This window comes from Prosopis cineraria, unplaced genomic scaffold (assembly GCF_029017545.1).
Source record: "Prosopis cineraria cultivar Desert tree isolate PC_DT_omini unplaced genomic scaffold, ASM2901754v1 PC12, whole genome shotgun sequence".
Taxonomy (NCBI): Eukaryota; Viridiplantae; Streptophyta; class Magnoliopsida; order Fabales; family Fabaceae; genus Prosopis; species Prosopis cineraria.
The window spans coordinates 37437275-37456805 of NW_026555343.1; the positions used below are offsets into that span (position 1 = coordinate 37437275).

General features: G+C 34.8%; 3 protein-coding genes, 1 non-coding gene and 1 pseudogene across 4 annotated transcripts; 3 read left to right on the top strand and 2 right to left on the bottom strand.

Annotated features, from left to right (window-relative positions):
* The first annotated feature begins 710 nt into the window (after positions 1-710).
* LOC129289588 (rop guanine nucleotide exchange factor 12-like) lies at positions 711-3428 on the top strand. The gene is made up of 7 exons (XM_054926383.1): positions 711-1088; positions 1193-1309; positions 1474-1628; positions 1723-1797; positions 1906-2169; positions 2269-2589; positions 2743-3428. The coding sequence occupies exons 1-7, from the start codon at positions 839-841 to the stop codon at positions 3157-3159; spliced, it is 1599 nt and encodes a 532-aa protein (XP_054782358.1). The 5' UTR covers positions 711-838; the 3' UTR covers positions 3160-3428.
* Positions 3429-3946: 518 nt separating this feature from the next.
* Positions 3947-5213, bottom strand: LOC129289323 (photosystem I reaction center subunit VI-1, chloroplastic-like; annotated as a pseudogene).
* Positions 4609-4682, top strand: TRNAT-AGU (transfer RNA threonine (anticodon AGU)). The gene has a single exon. It is a non-coding gene; the product is annotated as a tRNA-Thr (tRNA).
* A 2600-nt stretch (positions 5214-7813) lies between the features above and the next one.
* On the top strand, positions 7814-8500 carry LOC129288958 (30S ribosomal protein S17, chloroplastic-like). The gene has a single exon (XM_054925782.1). The coding sequence runs from the start codon at positions 7895-7897 to the stop codon at positions 8345-8347; it is 453 nt and encodes a 150-aa protein (XP_054781757.1). The 5' UTR covers positions 7814-7894; the 3' UTR covers positions 8348-8500.
* A 2002-nt stretch (positions 8501-10502) lies between these two features.
* LOC129289431 (homeobox-leucine zipper protein GLABRA 2-like) lies at positions 10503-18166 on the bottom strand. The gene is made up of 11 exons (XM_054926203.1): positions 17985-18166; positions 17569-17867; positions 16290-16407; positions 15996-16190; positions 15522-15905; positions 14546-14647; positions 12954-13163; positions 11870-12044; positions 11466-11737; positions 11297-11383; positions 10503-11210 (listed from the first exon to the last, which is right to left on the bottom strand). The coding sequence occupies exons 1-11, from the start codon at positions 18066-18068 to the stop codon at positions 10830-10832; spliced, it is 2307 nt and encodes a 768-aa protein (XP_054782178.1). The 5' UTR covers positions 18069-18166; the 3' UTR covers positions 10503-10829.
* Between the last annotated feature and the right edge of the window lie 1365 nt (positions 18167-19531).

A 19531-nucleotide genomic window follows, 5' to 3' on the forward strand; every position in this document is an offset into this window, starting at 1 on the left:
TTGTTGGGAGAAGCACAGAACTGCTGCGAATAATTTTCTTATTTTTCAAGTCTTCAGATGGGAGATATAAAAATATTAAAAAATACCCATAATTTTTTTAAAAAAATTACATACAAGTCCTGCATGAGAAAATTAATTAACACAAAATCAATTAACAACACATTTAATAGTCTTAGTTTAATTGTTGATAAACTTTATGATAATTAATTTCTTTGTATAAGATTCTAATGCAATTCTCTTAAATTTTTTCCACCTAATGACACCATAAAATTAATCACAGTAAAAAACACTCAATTTCTAAATCGACATGTTAAAAATGAAGGTAATTTTTTATCATATGTTAAATTGATTCTTAATAAAAAAAGTTAATAGTAACATAATCTATGTTTTAATCCATAAATTAATTGGCTGGGCAATGGACATTGTCTGTCCGTCATCCTGGTCTTTAGCTACCTTTGACCTGGGGACTACAACCTCATCCATCCAATACCTTACATCATAATTCATGCACCACAACAGATTCCTCTCCCAACAAAAAAAAAAAAAATGCAAGAAAATTTGTTTCTCGCTACTTTCTCACAACATGCACCCCACGTTCTAAGAAACCCAGCTAAAAATTGGAAAAAATAGCACAATCCCATCAAACAATCAGCTCCACACTTTCTCTCGATCTCCTAAAAAAGATTTTCATTCCTCATTTTCCTTCTCTCTCTAGATCTCTTGCACCACAAGCAACGATCGAAAGTTTAGTTTTTTCTGAGACCTCATGTTTTGTTGGTTCTTCCTTGTTAATCTTCCGTAGCTAGGAGAGCTTCTCCTTCTCCTTCTTCATTTGGACATGGTGGAGCAGGAAGGTTACATGTCGAAGCTTTTCAATTTTAAAGGGAGGCATAAAAAGAGTGTGAGCGTTGAGAGTGGAAGCATCTTGGAATCTTCAAAAGAGGAAGATCCATTGTCTTCAAGAAGTCAAGGATCAAACGCTCTGAATGACGAGTCTGCTTCTGATCAAAATGGAGGTCCTGATAAGTCAAGCTCAACCATTGAAGAAGCAGCAGCAGTTAAAGAAGCTAAAGAGAAACTACACCAAGGTGAATAAATATATAATAATATCATCATTTGTAATGCAGCCCATTTGGTTTGAATCAGAGGATGAAATTGAAATCCATTTTTGTTTGGTGTGGTTGACATTCAGAAATGGAACAGATGAAGGAGAGATTTGCAAAACTGCTACTGGGCGAGGATATGTCTGGTAAAGGAACGGGTGTTTCCTCTGCTTTGGCTCTGTCTAATGCATTCACAAATCTTGCTGGTAAGTTCGCTTTTTTCTTCATCTCCCTGCAAACAATGATGATATAAATAATAATCAAGAACAAAATTAATCCTTCAGTTTTTTATGTTTTAATCATAAAATATATTGGATGAACAAAGATAACCACCTTGCACTTAAGTCTTTTTTGGCACTTGAGGATGCAGCTGCTGTGTTTGGTGAACAAAAACGACTAGAGCCAATGCCACCGGAGAGAAAAGCAAGATGGAGAAAAGAAATTGATTGGCTTCTTTCAGTTACTGATTACATCGTGGAAATGGTTCCATCACATCAAATAAATGAGGATGGCTCCCACATGGAGGTAAATTTTCCCCTCTCTCTTAGTCTCTCTGAGAATTTGTGTAAGATGATTCCTGACACTGATCTCGATTAAAGCTTGATCTTTGATTGAATAGATTATGACGACAAGACAAAGAGTTGATCTCCTCATGAACGTACCTGCATTGAGAAAGCTTGATGCTATGCTTATTGTAAGAACACTATGAGCTAGAACTTTGCGTGGCCAATGCCATTATCAGTTTTCTTTACTAGGCAACAATTGATTAGAATTTTCTGAAACAAATGGGGATGATGCTCAGGATTGCCTGGACAACTTCGAAAGCCAAAGTGAGTTTTATTATGTATCAAAAGATTCAGACGACAATGAAAAGAGAAAAGGTGATGATAAGTGGTGGTTGCCCGTGCCTAAGGTTCCCCCAGAAGGTCTATCTGAAAACTCGAGAAAATTTCTGCAGCATCAGAAAGATTCTGTCAATCAAGTGCTTAAAGCAGCCATGGCCATAAATGCTCAAGTCATAACAGAAATGGAGATCCCTGAAAATTACATTGAATCCCTCCCAAAGGTAAGAGGAAAGCAGCCACTAGTATCAGTTTCAGTTGGCTCTCTCAATTTTTGCTTAAATTCCAGTTTCGTGTATTAAAATGATGGTGATCATCTCCAGAATGGGAGAGCTAGTCTGGGGGATTCAAACTACAGAAGTATTACAGTAGAATATTTTGATCCTGATCAGTTTCTGGTAACCATGGACCTGTCATCAGAGCATAAAATCTTAGACCTCAAGAACAGAATAGAGGCGTCTATAGTGATTTGGAAGAGGAAAATGAACCAGAAGGATGGGAAATCAGCCTGGGGTTCAGCTGTGAGTTTGGAAAAAAGGGAACTTTTTGAAGAGAGAGCAGAAACCATCTTGCTTCTCTTGAAGCAGCGTTTCCCTGGCCTTCCTCAATCTTCTCTAGATATCAGCAAAATCCAGTACAACAGGGTAAGACCAGCTTCTGTCTCCTTCCTTGTCTCTTTCCTCTTCATTAGATGTAAGAAAATTCCAGTTCCAATGGCAAGGTTTCATGATGAACTACATATGTTGGTTATTTGTGCTTCATTAGCTTAAATTAAACATCTCTCCTTCAATTGACAGGATGTAGGGCAAGCAGTTCTTGAGAGCTATTCAAGAATACTAGAAAGTTTGGCATTCACAGTTCTCTCAAGAATAGAAGATGTACTCCATGCAGATTATCAAACTCAAAACCCATCAAAGAATGCTAAAAGAAGCGCTCTAAGGGGCGTTCCAAAGTCACCAAGTCCGACTCCTTCTAAACAAGAGTCGGATACAGGTGCGGCAGAAACACCTGTTTCAATGACACTTTCAGATTTCATGGGTTGGGAAGGTGATGCAGGTGACTCAGACATGAAGAAGGACTCTCAGGTTGTTACAGATGACTTGTGCAAAGACACGGAAGGAAAAATGCAAAAACTTCCCAACATAGACACCAACAAGAAGGTATCTTACCTTGAGAACTTGGGCGGCATGAGGAGCCCAACATCACGCCATTGAACAGAAAAGCAGAAGATGAAGCTGAAGATTGAACATGAGAATAGCTGAGTGATTATGTTTCATCCTTGGTCTATTCTTGACTTTTTTAGATAGGATGATTATGCAGAATCAACCCGTTTGAACAACTGTTTGATATAATGCCATCTGTACAATAAATAAGGATTCGTAGTCTAGTAGTTATCATAATCTGGCTTTTTGATAACTTCAGATATCAGTCTTTTGCCCGCTTCATCTTTATTTTCCCTTTAAGCTGTTATTAGCTAGCAAGGTAATAGCTTGTTCAAGCCATAAAGTCGTCAATACAACATAAAAAATAAGATTAATGAACAAATAGAACTCTAAACTCTTATTCGAAAATCACTCTGAATTTTGAACTCCTAAAATATGTAAAATAAATCCTAAACTTTTAGATTTATAACAAAATAAACTCTAACTGTTAACTTTTTTAACACCGTTATTGTCCAAACGGGTATTGTAATAGAGTTAAATTCATAGAAAAACAAATCCTGAAAAATATATGCATGAACAATAATAGTATTAAAAAGTTAATGGTCAAGGTTTGTATTACCATGAATTTAAAACTTTAAAGTTTGTTTCGCATATTTTAAGAGTTCAGAGTGATTTTTGAATAATAGTTCAAGATCTTCTTTGCTCATTAACCTTAAAAAAAAAAAAAGGATTCATTCAATTTGGATTTACAAAAAACCTTCTGTTCCCTTCTCTTAGGGTTGATTTCAAGTCATGCATACTCTGTGGTAAAAGGAGATCGAGAGGGAAGGAAAGAACATCACAATCAAACAGACCAAACATATTGGTCTCAGTCTCATTTAAAAATTAAACACCATAGAGGATGCTTATGCTGCGTACATACTTACACATTGAGGATTGAGATATATTCAATTTTATACATTAACAAAAACCAAATTGTGGGTTTCTCAAACTAGATTAGATCTTGCCACGTGGACCCAGCTTCGGAGGCTGTTGTGGGCCCTTAACAATGGGTAGAATGTCTCCTGAAGCTGTGGAACTGAAGTAAGCAAGGGTAGAACCACCTCCCAATATCAAGAACTTGAGGAGCAATCCTCTCTTTGTGAATGGAGCAGCAAATGTCTCAAAGAACTTGCTCTGCAAATCCAGACCAGTTCAAGAGCTATGAAATTTTGCGTTATTAAAGAGCTAAAGAGCATATATCACTAATATATACTATAGCTATGCTACTAATCAACACATTGACAAGTCAAACTAAAAATAAAAAATAAAAACACAGGACTATGCTCGTTAATGATCAACACTGCAGACTGCAGTCAACACTACCGTTATCGATACATCCACCACACAATCATAATGGATGCCAGGAAATGATCAATTTCTTAGCACATTGAATACACATTAAGAATGTACTAATTCTCGTGGGAATATGATAAAAAATTTGATCATTTTGACATCGCAGCTTTCATAGCTCAGTTGGTTAGAGCACCCGTTTAGTAAGCGGGAGGTCTTGAGTTCGACTCTCAATGAAAGCACAGTGTTTTTCTTGATTTTTCTATTTTGTTTGTTCCAATTAAAATTCCTATTTCCTAGGCATTAAATTAAATCAAAAGTGAAGAAGATTGGAGAGAAGAAAAGAACCTGAAGAGGGTTATAAGGTGAAGGGGCATCAGAGCCAACAAATCCCACTGCCCAGTGGTGTTGCCCAGATGTTCCAAATCGAAGTACACACTCTTGTCTCCGTACTTTGCCACCAAACCACCAGTCCTGAGCAATAACATATTTTAAATGCATCACATAAAAGCGAAACATCGCAGTACAAAACAAAGAAAAGAAAACGAAACGACAAGCGATAGGCACCTCAATTTTTTGGGTCTGAAATTGGGGCGGGAGGGCCTGACGGAGAGCTTAGTTCCAGTGAGCGAACTTCCGGCAAGGCCCTTGACGGCAGCTGGTTGAACAGCTGCTACGGTCTTCAGTTTTCCGCCCGTGTGCGGTGAAGCTGTCAAGCTGGTGTGCGTCGGTTTTTTAACTGTTAATTGGATCTGAGAGTGCCACGTGGCCATTTTTGTCTTCTTTGGGCAGATTTTGAGAGTTCATTCAGGAGGTGCCACGTGGTCTAGGGAAGCAAAAGCCCATCAAATATAGCAGGGAGAATGACACATGGATGCTAGGAGGATGAATTAATTAAAATTAAATTTTAAATATCAAACTTTAAAATTTATAAGTTTAATTTTTAATTTTATAATTTTATTATGATGAATTTATATTTTAAATTTAAATTTTTAATAAAAAATAAATTTAATTATATTAAAATTTTAAAAAATAATTTATAAATTTATTATAATAGAGTTGTAAAATTGAGAGTTAATTTTGTAAATTGTTAAAGATTGATACTTAAAACTTAATTTGAATTAATTGATCTTCTTGAGACCTATATTGTATTCTCCTAATATTATATCCATCTTCAGTTTTTATTCAATGCTAATCAAGCACATTTATTCTTTTAATTTTATAGAAGATTTTATTTGATATTTAATTTTATAAATTATTTTTTAAGTCTTTTAATCTTAATATGATTAATTTTATAAAACAATTTTAGATTAAAATTTTAAATATTGATAATAAATTAATACATTATCAATGATGACATATTAAATTTGATTTTTTTTTTAAATAATAACACTTAGCATAAAAATAATCAGTTAAAATTAACAATTTTAGAATTAAATGATTGAAAAGGTAATTTACAAAATTAAAGACTAAACTGAAATTTTATATAAAGTTATAGGATGAAAGATATACTTTAGCCATAACTTAGTATCTTTTCAACAAAGTATTTAATTAGCGTTGTACTACTAAGTTGGTTAAAATTTTCAAATTATATATTTATTTTTTTTTAAAAAAATTATAATTTTTTATTCCTATGAGAAGAATGATTGAATCCTATTATCAATATAATAATTTTATATGTTGGTAATTTATAAGTATTTTTATGGGTACTTTTTAAGATGTTGATGTGCTCTCTAAAGGAGCAATTTAGCAAGCTTTTTTTTTTTATTGAAAAAATGCTTACAGCAATAGTGAAGTTTTTAATTGATGGCTCTTAATCTTAAAGGGAAGGTGAGAGATAATTAAAGATACAGAAATTAACATCTAATTAAAGGGACAACCTAACCAAATAATCAGCATATATAAATATTGGAGCTTCTACTAAAATGATAAATAAACAAGCTCCAATTCTTATGATAAAAAAAAAAAAACAGGCATTATAAACGATATCTTTAAAATGGTGTGAATCAGTAATCAAAAAATAATCTGAATATAGGTTTAGTAAATATCCACAGGTCAAAAAAACATTTGCCCAACAGAGATTTAGGCATTGAATAATGGCAAGCAGCTCCACAATTGCTAGCGGGACATTAACAAGTTTGCAATTGAAGCGTCTAACTTTGTTCCCATATTTATCCCAAATGGTTCCTTCTCAACAACTATTACCATTGGATAGTACAGATCCATCCACTTTGAGTTTGATAGTGTCATTTCTGTATGTAAAGCTCTCCTAACAGCGTTTGTTCACACAAGGACAAGGAGGGTGCTAATGTGTTAAGATCTATACTTGAGCATGCTCTAAACAAGCTAGAAAAGGCTGCATGGTGACTATGAGTATCATCATCGTCAAAATCTTTCTTACATCAATCAATCCAAATATCCTAATTTTTGTAATCAGACAGGGTTGTCCAATTCATGTTTTTTTTGTGTACCATTGACTTATCTCATGACTTGGATTCCATTTGACGCAATCCACTTTAATAGTGATAGCAAAGGTGCTCCAATAATTCTCTATAACCGCCTAAAGAGCTTTCAAACCCCTGTCACCAATCACCTAAATTTTCTTGTAAAAAGAAATCACAGCAGTAAATTTTATAAATACAAAATCACTTTTAAATTTATTTTCAAATAAATTATTGGCTTATGTGGGCTGAATCTCCATTTATTATCATTAAAAAAGTGGTAATATAACTAAAATACAACAAAATTATATACATTTACGGGAATACGTGTTTATTTATTTTTATAACAAATTCAAGCAAGTGAATCATATATATATATATATATATATATATATTATTTATTATATAATAAGTTTTTATTATTAATATAATCAAAGCTTTAAAATTTATCTATTCTGATTTGATTGGATAATAATATATTAGTATTAAATAAGGGTGCACTAAAGTCTTCTCTTTTTATTAATTATAAAATAAATTAGGGGTATATTTAAAAATTTAAAAGAATATTGCTATGTTAATTAGATTTTTTTTAACCTATAATGCAAATACCTTGCAAAATTTATATATTCTGAAACCAAAGGAAGACTTTTCTTATTTAGAACTTAGGATAGAGAAGTTGCATATTTTTTTTTTAATTATTGCTATGTGTTATAAAGGCTTAGTATAGTTTTTTTAAAAAATAAAATAAAATTACAAATACACAGAATTTATTATACTGAAATTAATATAATTATATATAAACTAATGTAACATTATATATATTGAATTTGAAAAAATGTAAAAGAGTCTAAAAGTGTTTATTCCCCACCAAAATTGAAATTATACCCGACGTATAGTGAGCAAGCATCGCAATGCACTGGTGGGATAAAATACAGAGAGGCTAAAGAGGAGAGAGGCACTATTTATCTGCTTCTCCTTATCCGATCCCTTTGGCTCCGTAGTCCCAATCCTCAATGTCACTTCTGCAACTGCCTCCCTTACACTCTCTCAAGCTCTCCACCCCCTTCCTCCATGGCTCCTCTCCTCTCTCCAAAACCGCTTCTTGTCTTCCCCCTCCAACCATTTCTCCTCCTTCCTTCCTTCCTCCGATCAGGGCCATGAAATCGATGCAGGGAAGGGTCGTCTGTGCCACCAACGACAAGACCGTTGCCGTCGAAGTCGTTCGTTTGGCGCCTCACCCCAAGTACAAGAGGCGTGTCAGGAAGAAGAAGAAGTATCAGGCTCATGACCCTGACAATCAGTTCAAGGTTGGGGACGTTGTTCAGCTTGAGAAGAGCAGACCTATCAGTAAGACCAAGACCTTCATTGCCATCGCAGTTCCGGCCAGGGTTTCCAGGAAGAAAGAAGATTCCGGTGAGCTTGGAATTCCGTTGGAATCGCAGCAGGAGCAGCAGCCGGTCGCTTAGGGTGATGTCAATTTTATGTTTGATTTGTTGATTGTGCTTTCCTTTTGTTGAAGTTGTTTCGGATTTAGAGGTCTTATGATGTGTTCGTGATGGATATGTATGGCTTACACTTACATTTATTTGAGCTTATTAAATATGCTATATTCTGAATCATGACGCTTCTGAATTTCTTTAGTCAGGGATTTAACTTCAAGTAGCTCATTTACAAGTTACAACATTTTGAAATATTTATTTTTTTCCATTTCAGATATTGTAAAGAGAATGGCAGTTGTTTTCCTAATTTTTTTGTAGATTGTATTTGTGTGGCGTTGAGAAGGAAATTGAGATATTCTTGAATTTAGGGACGAAATTTGGTCCAGCCAAATTTTGTTCTCTGTTCTAGGTTACATGTATTGTCCTGGGACGTTTAGAGTTTCAGTGATGCAAGACAAAAGTTGTGTGAAGTTGGTCTTGGTTTATGATAGTTGCAAATGCTTAGTTATAAAACTGGATTTCAGAATTCATTTTGCCTGAAAGTGTTTAATGAAATGTTTGTGAAGGTTGTTAATGCACCTCTATATCATTTTGGTTTTCATTTTTCTGTAATGTATTCATGATGAAAGGAAATTTCTTCTGCATAAAGATTTCATTTGATTTTTGGATTTGTTCTAGGGTGCAATTATATGACCTTGAGGGGGGAAAATTGAGATATTCATAAATCTGAGGATACTGCGTCCGGCCAAATTTTGAATTTTTGCTCCAAAATTATAACTTTTGTCACGAGGAGTTTATAATTTGAATGCTTATAGTGACAGACAAAACTTGATGAAATTAGAGTAGGCTGTTGGTAACCTCAAAAATTCGGAGTTGTATTACGTTGCACTTTCAATGCTTATTGTGCTAGACAAGTGTGGTGGAGGTCATTGATGCAGATAGCAATATTTACATCATAAAATCTTTTGCTTTACTTACCTTATTACTTTACTTCTTCATTTTTTATTAACCTGTGTTTTCTCATTAGTGGCAATGGCTCGACCCATAAGGTCCATATTTTTTAAATTAGAAAAACTTTAGTTGAATTGGTCTCAAGGGCCCACTAATATCAAAACAGATCTCACAGCTCAAAGAGTATTTACAAAAGTGTTTACAGGTTACTTCTTAACAGGTTTTCTATTGATTATGAGTTTCAAATTCACACCTATATGAATTGCATTTTTACCTATTGGACCAACTTCATTTGCCCATGAGATCCAGGATTTTTATCTCACTGCCATCTTTTTCTCAAGTAAGGAGGAATCGCTATTTCAAGATTTTAATTGTTGATCCTGGCTTTTGTTTATTCTCATTTCGGTGCCTCAGTGTATCTCATTTTCTTGTCAACTACCACAATGAGATAGCCTATAACTGAGGAGATGAGAAATCCAATTCTGTGGGTACATTTTGGGTTGGGATCTAAATGCAATTGATCTTGGTTTATAATCCCAGACAAAGGAATCAGTCTATTGCTGGGAATTGAATGATAGTTCCTTGATGACTGCGAGTTATGCGTCTTTTTAATGAAAAGTCAATATGAGAGGGAGAAAAGCAAGGCCTGCTGATAAATTAGTAAACTCTACTATTTTATTAGATATTAGATCTTTCTGTATGTGTGCCCGTGTGTGTAGGCACGTACATGTGTATCTTGAAACTGACATGCTATGTTTTTCATGGAAGATCCACGGATGCCGTTGAAAGTGTATTTGTAAAATTGAACATCGCATAAAGTGCACATGCATAAAATTGCAAACACGCTGAAATGTTGAAAACTTTGGATGAGAGAGAAGCGTGTAGATTTCTATGAAAGCTGAGTTTAAACATTATTATTCTTAGTCCCTTCCCTGAAGCTTGTTTTGTTCTTGCCAACTTCAAACAGCTCGAATTGTCCTGCCTAGTGCATTTAAAATTTATGTTCGAAGAGTATGGCAATGTAACTTTCTACATAGCACTGTACATACATGCGGTTGACACCAAGTAGGTCGTAGAATAAAAGATCACAAACTTGGTGAACTCTGATAGTTCCATTAAAACAAGTGTACGAGGCTTTCTATAGAGTTAGGTCGGTTTTTAAAAGAGATAATATCTCTCCTTATCAATTTAGAGTTGATCTTCGAGCGTTGGATTTAATTTCAGTGTACTGTAATACAATAAAGAAACCACATTTCATTAATAAAATAATAATGCTATACATGAGACAACCTTAAATTTCTTGGTTCTAAAAGTTTTGGTGTCTCTTCCTCTCTATGGAGTGCCAGATTCAGATGTACATTTACTGCAAGCCCTCCTTTCAACTAGAACAATGAATGAAACAAACCCAGAATAAGGGATGATCGGAAAGCAGTTAAGCTATATTTTTGCTGAACCAAACACTAACTCTAACTAGAAAGAAAGCCTATGCGTATCAAAGCTAACTTAAATCTATCTATCTAGCTGATAACAATCATAATAGTATCAATTTTATGTTTGATCAACCATCCTCACATTGTAAGCTGGTTCTGATATTTCTTAATGTACAAGATATAAGAGTGTTGACAGATTCCACAGACTCCATAGTTAACTTAGCTGTAGGAGATGTATTAGTAAGGGCCTGGAAAGCCACTGTGAGCAAAGACCCTCCTTCTGTGTTTCCCTCTTCCTCTCTTGAAGTTATGACCAATGGCCTTGCATCCAGCCCATCAGGGAGTATGGAAAAGCCTGAGGGAAGTATGGCTAGATTGCTAGAGTCACATCCTGTCATCACAGACTGAATCCCTGGGATGTCCACTGGAGCATACACCACCAACGATTCATATGCATTTGTGCAGCTATCTTGCAGAACCCACATGCTGTTATCTTTTGATTTAATTGTCTGCAAGATGTGAAGAATCAGATTATGTGTGATTAGAACTGATTAGGAATCAGATTATGTGTGATTTGCTATTGCGAAGGACTTACTTGGACGGTTACTGAATTGCCTCGATCCTGTCCCTTGGCCAAGTTTGCTATGGATTGCACTGATGCACCATTGGACATGATATCCCACTAGAACAAAGATGATGAAAAGTTAATCCCTAGTTGTTATAATAACTTGCGATATAGGCTAAAGAATTTTCAGAGGTGTTACCTCAGATCTGCGAGTTTCATCCCTCAAGAAATCAAACAGAACGTTAGGAGAAACTGGCAGCCACACAGAAGAAACAGCACACAAGATCACCCCTAGAGGTTCCCCAGGATCATTCAAATTCTTCCTAGAACTTATTCTGATGTCTTCCCCTGTTTTGCTGGTAACCTTGGTCCATGTATGGAAGCTTGAAGCTCCGACAGCGTGGCAGAAATTACTTGTCATTCTCTGGGCAAGCTTCAACATGCTCTTCCTTCCTGCTAACGTGGCAACACCTGAACAAGTGGAAATCGTCATATCTGGTTAGCACTATCATAACCAATTTTAGAGGTATTCTTTTATATCAGTGCATTTTAGAGGAATGAAATTCATGTTGATGAAGAGAGCTATTGTGTACTGAGTCTCACCAGTTGAATCCTTCATGGGAACATTTGTGGCCATGAAGAAAACGAGACGTTCACATTGAAGTTGGAGGGTGGCAACCCAGTGCCTTGCACCAAAAGCCATGCCACTGTTAACTATGGTGCGGTACATTGTGTGGACTGTGCTCTTCTGGCATTCCAAGTGCTCCACCCAGGTTACCTGAGAACACAATCATTGGGTTTTAGGCTTTAGCTGCCTTCTACTGAACTAACATCTTTGCATTTCAATACTTGAAAATCATCAAAAAAAATTTGTTGCTGGGGTTAAGTCTTTTAGGATGAACATTTCTTTGGTACGTAGTTAAGGTATGCTTAAATTTTGCCTGAAATTAAATCTTGTTTTCAACTGAGACCAACTAACTTTTCTTTTTATTATGAGTAATGGCATGTGGGATTGAACCTGCGATCTGGTGCTTACAAGGATGGACATGGTGTGCTGCCAGGCCAGGCCACATGGCTATCAACAAGACGAAGTAATTTCTTTTTTTTAAAAAAAAATACAACAATTCTTCAAAGATTAGAGTTGTCATCAAATTTCGCAGAATGCTTTAAGAAAGTTATTATTATTCTTTTTAAAAAGGGAAGAAAAACTTAAAGGTAAAGTTTCTCTTAAACTTTCCTAGAACCAGCTAAAAGAGAAAACAACTTAAACTTGATAAGGGTAAGATCATTAATTTATAATTAGCTTCCTTTTAATCCTCTTCTGAACTAAACAAATGTTTTTCCCCATCCTTTATTTGAACCAAACAAACCTTTCGAATCTGATAACAACTTTCCTAATATCAGGTTAAAATAAAACACCAAAAGTTTGGCTGACTTTGGTCATTAGAAATGATTATAATTTGACAATGATAGGATACTAATAGTATAGTGGCCAAGTAACAAAGGTACCCAGAAAATTCAGAATTTTAACCTAAATTTGATATGATCGGGGATCCTTGGACGTAATTTTGAGGAAAAACTTTGTGAAAGTCTTGAGCATGATGATGGACAGGGTAGAAAGAAATGAAAGGAGGAAAGAATCTTATTATGATGCTGTGGAGTGAAAGAGAGAAGAAGGAAAAATTACCTTGCAATGGCCGTTAGACTTGTCGTGAATAATGCAGCCAGAGGGGCGTTTTCGACATTTCACGAGGGAGGCATCGATGTTGTCTTCAACCTTGTCGACGGAGACGTCCACGACCGCCCACTGCTCTGCGCTTAGTTGCTTGCAGTACCTCACGAAATACACTTCTCTTGTGGCCACCATTGGTGTTAGCATTTGCACCTCTGCGAACATCTGCATCCACCATTTTCACTTTCAATTTCCAAAACCACAACACTCGTGAATGCCATAGCTCTTAAGCTTTAGGGATTGGCCAATTGGGTTGTCTGTTTTGTAAACAGACAACCATGCCGCTCATAGTATCAAAATACATTGCAAATTCCACTAAGATAATAGTTTTAAAGCTGATAGTTAAAATCATAATGTAAATCATCATAAACAAAGCATTTCATTAAGTTGGTCAATATACTAATTCAACAATTTATCCGTTCAACTAATCAAGTTAATCCAAGTTTATTGCTATAATTATATAAGTCTAAAATTAGTTTAAATTTCTTTTTTTTTAATACATTTAGTTAGGATCTATTATATTTGAGCATTGTTAAATCTAATTAGAGTAATTCTCCTAATGTTATTTTTCTCATCGACAAGGTTCAAACTTTCGACCTTGTTTTAAAAGAATCAAATGCCATCCACTTAGTTCAATCACCATTGGTGCATTTAAATTTTTGAAATGTGCAGTTTAAAACAATTGTGTCAAGTCAATCCGTGTAATACATGGGATTTGAGTCTAGGTTTTAGTTAAGTCATGTGTTAAGCCAATTAACTCACATATGTATGAACAAAACTTCTTTGCTAATTAGTCCTAAAAGTATGTGGTGGTAAAAGTAATGCATGCAATGCGCCCAAAGAAATAAAGAGAATGCAGGTAAAGTGATGTGATTTTTACACATAAATATATTTTTATCATTTTTTAAATATATAGTAAAAAATTAATTTAAAATCTTATACAATATGTATCATAGGAGTACGGAAAAGGGGGGGGGGGAGGAGGAAACTGCGGAAAAGAGTCGGTGAATGATATTGGAACTTCCGTAAATATTCTCTTTAATGCTTTTTTGTATCTTTTTATCATTTCACTTTCTCATATCCAAACAAAAGGCTTTGTTTAAAGTCACGAGCAACCTTTTTTTTAAAATAAAAAAAATAGAAGATAAATGGGTTATTGTAAACCACGTAAAACTTTCTATCTAATGTAGTAGTAAAATTCCGGGGGGGGGGGGGAGAATCTCATCTCTGAAATTGAATTTGAGGCCATGAAATGATTCTCTTAAACGTGGAAAGTTTGATAAAGTAAAAGGACATCATTTTCTATAGATGGACCACACTAGAGAAATACAAATATATTATTTGAAAAATATCTTATTACTGTACGTTACTGAATGTAATGAAGATGATATTGAAGATATACTAAAAACATGTTTTTTCAAAGCTTATTAAAGCTTTGATTACTAAAAACACTGATTAAAGCTTTGATTAGGTGGGCCCACAGAAAAAACAAGGAAAATTAAAGTGAATGATTCTTGCTTTCTTTGTTTGTTTGTTTGGGAACTCACCAGATGAACCGCACCATTCCTGTGAGGCCCTTCTCCGCTGCAGATGACATCTACAGTTGCTGCTTTTGATATCAACCATGGAAACATCTCCTTCCACTGATTCTGCATATATCACCCAAACATGATCTCATTCTCATCAACATAAACATGTTTTAATCCTATCCCTACAAGTCCATTATGATCTTCTATTGACAAGTTTAGTGTTTGTTTTCCTTGTTTAGTGGATAATCCTCTAATCAATTTGGCAATATTTAATCTTAACAGCACATGTCTCTAGATTTAAAAAATACATATAAAAGCACTTATAAATCATCTGTCAACAAATTTTATTTATCAATAGTGGAATTTAAACTTATAATATCGTGGATCATGAATGATTCATAATCAAAACCCTTATATTGGCAGAATTTAATAACGAGTTAATAATATCAAGGCACTAGAAATTGGTCCTGCCATTAAACAGGTTAAAGTAGTAATTCAAAGGTTAATGATCCAAATTAAACATGGTTGAACTACAATCAACTCAGTCATTATTAAAATAATATAAATTAATTAAAATATATAAAAATATCTATATATGACTCTGAAAAGAGTAATATTTAATTAAAAAAAGCATCAATTCACAAGCAAATGAACATTAAACAGAGTTACTATAGCACAAATCTAACAATGCCGTTTCGGGCTTAGTAAGGAGAGGAAAAAAAATCTAACCTGATCAATCCCTGTTCAAAACTCTTGATCAGATCAGTTAGGAGATTAGTTAACCGGTTTACTAGTCTAACTGCCAACCCGGATTGGACTTTAACACCATGGTTAATATCGAGTTCATTTGACTAAGTTGAGTCATAATTGATATACAAAAGCTAATTTGCTAGACTTTAACTTCACCGGTCTCTCTATAGCCCGAGAGAGAGAGAGAGAGAGAGAGAGATGTTTTAGCTTTAAATATAAGAGATTTGAAGGAGGCAAGGCATACCACATCTAAGAATCTCTGAACGAGGCGAGGGGGATCAACAAAAACAACCCCAGTTTCTCTGGAAGCTTCAATGGATCTTTTGGGCCTTGCATGGCTCGAACCTTGACCTGAAGAAGACGCGAACTCCTTCACGTACTCATCATAGTTGAGAATTTCCCGACCAGTCTCCAAGCTCCGAACCCACAACGGCTCTCCCACAGTGGCCATTTTGACCAGTTCGTCCAAGGCCTGATTCACAATCTCCATGATCCTGGACTTGTCCAGCCCAAATATGCCAGTGTAGAAATCCAACGAGCTTCTGTTCTCTTGCTCGTTCCCTCCTGAACACGACGGAGACGCCGTCCCTTGCGGGTACTTCCCTATTACTGCTCTTAACTTCTCCACCTGCAACACAGTACAGCAAGTTTTCAAGTACTTCTCAAGTTTCAATAAGTTTCTGCAACTGCATGCATGAGATTGTGTGTGTTGTCGAACCTCGGCTTTGAGTTTGGCGTTTTCGATGCGAAGTTGTTGTTCTTCGGTGGACATGACGGAGTCTCTGCTTGTGGTGGCCATGCCACAGTTGGGACAGCAAGCTTTGTTGATGGTCTCTCGCATTTGCTTGTTTTCTTCTCTCAGTTTCTCGATTTCTGACTTCAATAATGAATTCTCGTGACGCTCTTGTATTGCCTGCATGCAATGCTTGTTAGACACGTACGCAAAAATGATGGATTTTTTGGTCTGATTTTTTTTGATCTCTGAAAAAAAAAAAAAACAAGAAGAAGAAACCTTGATTTGGGTTCGACGATTCTGGAACCAGAACTTGACTTGTCTAGGAGCAAGGCCTAGTTGCTTGCTAAGTTGTTGCCTTTGCTTTTCATCAGGATGTGGTGACTCTTTAAAAAGCCTGAAACATAATGTACATTATTAATTCTTCTCAGCCTACTTTTTTCTGTCACGACACATTTGATAAACTCTTTTCTCTAAATTTATATTTTTTTAACACTCTAAACTTATTATATACTCTCTCCGCTACTATTCTAGAGGAAGTCATAGTCCTTAATATAAGTCATTGTTCATTGTTTTGTGTTCAATTTAATGAATTATTCCACAAATACCCTTTGAGCTTTATCACGTTCCAATGTATGAAAATATTCAATGACGGTATTTAGCAGGGGATAAATTTGAAAGTAATTCAATTTTCAGACAACTTTTATTGTTTTAATTAACTTGTTTCGATTTAGATGAGTTAATTAGAAGTGATGATTTGCATAAAAATTAAAGGGAGCAGTTTTTATTATATTGGGAGAGATCTAGACTATTGAAATATTATATGTATTATGATTGAGCTTAATATTTTTAAAAAAGCAACTTCCTCCTAGTCTTAATTAAAATGATATTTTGGTTATGTAAGAATTTTAAAAAATAATGTAATTAACAACTAAAAAGAGAGTTTCCTTTGCAATCCGACAGAGCTCATTTTCCCAACACAATTGGAAAGAATCCAAAATTGCAATCCTGTTCTCAAAATTATAAATATTAATATGTCACTATTTTTTTACACAAGTATAACTAGATTTCACTGTTCATAACTCTGTGCTGTGAATAAGGTGGTGGCTTTCAGTGATTCCCTATATATTTTATTTTGAGTTGATATTAATATTTTTCTTTTCCAAAACTTCACAAAGACCCATTCCATTGGTTTCTCTCCAAATTAGTGAGTGATGATTAGTTGGCACCTAACATTTGCACACAAAAATCACCCAACATTAAAAATTTCGGGGGAAAAAAATTAAACTTTTCTCAACTTTCTGAGTAGTTTATTCTCACTTTCTCTCACTAGCAATGCCAATACTCTGAAGAAACTTCATTGAAAGGTAGATTATGCTCGACTGATTAGCTAGGATGAACATATATATAGCATTCTAATTTAAGTAATCCCTTCTGAACACATTCATATGTGTTTTGTTTGGTGATGTTATCTTCATTATGTAATTGAAATATTAATTCTGAAGAGAGAAAAAAGATGAAACCGAAATTAACATTAAATAGATATAATTTAACGTACGCTTCCATTTCTCTGATCTGCTCAGCAGTGTGCCTGTGATATTTCTTCCGCTTCTTCTTCTTGTTCTTGTTGTCTCCGTCGCCGTCATCGTCATCGTCATGCTCTCCTTCTCCTTCGAAATCAATATCGTCCGATCTGGATCTCGTGTGGCCGGAGTTCTCGCTGCTAATCTCCACTGTTTCATCTCGCCGGCCTCCTACGCCTCCGCCGCCGCTCCCTTCGTCCCCCTCCTCCACCTCCCTGCTGGACGCGGTAGCCCCGGCAGCCACAGCAGGTTCCCTGTTTCGGAAAATCCCAGCCTTGATTGACAGCACAGAAAAATCAGTCAGAGAATTCAAAAAACAAAAAACAAAGTGACGAAGTTCAGCACCCGGGGATGAAGAAAGGTGAGAACTTTAATGGATAATATCACTTACGAGGCTAAGAGAGAGAGCCGGAGAAGCGAAGAAATCTTTAGTGTGAGAAGTTGGAGATGGGTTATTCGACATGTCCACGCCCATTTGCTTCAAAAACAACAACGTTGGATGTTGTGTGTGACGACGAATGCTTAAGTTTTTTAAGGGGCAAAAATGGTGGATGAGAGAGAGAGAGAGAGAGAGGGTAAAGGACTGCTCAATTTAAGAATATAAAAACAAAAGGAAGGAACTCGCTAAGTTTTATTTTAACTATTTTTTATTCCATTTTGGTTTTGTTTATAATTTCGAGTTTTATTAGTTTGGACGGTAATGAAAAATGAGATAAAAATTGACAGCAAAAAAGGAGGGAAGGCTGGTAGGGTTGACTGTTAGATATTTGGTGATGAGAGAGAGTGAGACCCAACTAACGTTAAAAGCAGTTGAATTTATGAATCCAACGGTTTTTTTTAAAAAAATTAAAATAAAAACACAAAGAAAAATTAAGGATTCTTTTGTCCAGGGTTTAGCCAGCTTAAGTGGCTAGCTCGTCCGGCTTAGTGGCTCAGCAGTTAAGGCTGTGTTTGGATGTTTGTGATGGGAAATCAGTGTTTTTTTCCGGTTTGACTCTGTAATTCACTTTTTCCAGTCGAGTGTGGACTCTCTGGTCTTTTGTCTGCTTCAGCCTGCTGACTCGCTCGTACAGCCACAGGTCATAACTGTCTTTGGTGTCTATCTCGAATTTATTACTATTTCAGATTTTTCACAAACATTAAAATTAGGATCAACGGGCGCCTCTCTATTTAAAAATATAAAATATTTTTAATTATATTTTATTTTTTAATAAAGTAATTATTTATTTTTAAATTAATTATATCTTTTTATATTTATCCCTATTAAATATTCTATAATAAATATAAAATTATTATTAATAGAGGCAATCTTTAAAAAAGACAATGGTTATATCTTAAAAGATTAAAAATATTTTATATTTTATATGATTCAACTTCACAAAAAATATTTTATATTTTTTAACAGAGAAAGTAGTAAATAGTAATAATATCAAAGACCCAAAAAAATGTAAAAATTAAGGGTTTAAATTATTATAATTTGAGAGATTAAGTTGCACTTAGTTATTTCAAAAACAAAATTGTAATCAAGTCAAAATTATAGATTTAGCCAAAAAAAAGTCAAAATTATAGAGATTAAATAATTATTTTCAAAAAATAAGAACTACTCGTCTATATGCATGTAGTAAAAGAGTTAAAAACAATTGTTTACACAAATCTAGTTCCCATTTTAGATTATTTGTTTATATAGGATCTTGAATTGTCATTCTCCCAAAATACATTAAGAGGGTTCCGGAAAACAACTTAACTCACATCGATCAGAATTATTAATTAGTACTTAACAGGAAGAATTATGATTAAGCACAAAAATGAAAAATCATTTATGGGTAAGGTCATAAGGAGCTTGAACTTAATTGTAAAATCATTTTGCAGGAAAATATATAGGACGTGAGAAATGAAGAGAGTAGAAACAATGTGATGGTAGATGGAGGGTTTGGGTGA

Excerpts from the sequence above, each read along its gene's own strand:
- LOC129289588 (XM_054926383.1), top strand. The coding sequence starts at position 839 with ATGGTGGAGCAGGAAGGTTACATGTCGAAGCTTTTCAATTTTAAAGGG. Across the intron at positions 1,310-1,473 it reads TGCATTCACAAATCTTGCTG|CTGCTGTGTTTGGTGAACAA; the intron begins GTAAGTTCGCTT and ends TTGAGGATGCAG. Across the intron at positions 1,629-1,722 it reads AGGATGGCTCCCACATGGAG|ATTATGACGACAAGACAAAG; the intron begins GTAAATTTTCCC and ends TTGATTGAATAG.
- LOC129288958 (XM_054925782.1), top strand. The coding sequence starts at position 7,895 with ATGTCACTTCTGCAACTGCCTCCCTTACACTCTCTCAAGCTCTCCACC.
- LOC129289431 (XM_054926203.1), bottom strand. The coding sequence starts at position 18,068 with ATGGGCGTGGACATGTCGAATAACCCATCTCCAACTTCTCACACTAAA. Across the intron at positions 16,191-16,289 it reads ATCGTCGAACCCAAATCAAG|GCAATACAAGAGCGTCACGA; the intron begins GTTTCTTCTTCT and ends CATTGCATGCAG. Across the intron at positions 11,738-11,869 it reads TCCCATGAAGGATTCAACTG|GTGTTGCCACGTTAGCAGGA; the intron begins GTGAGACTCAGT and ends CCACTTGTTCAG.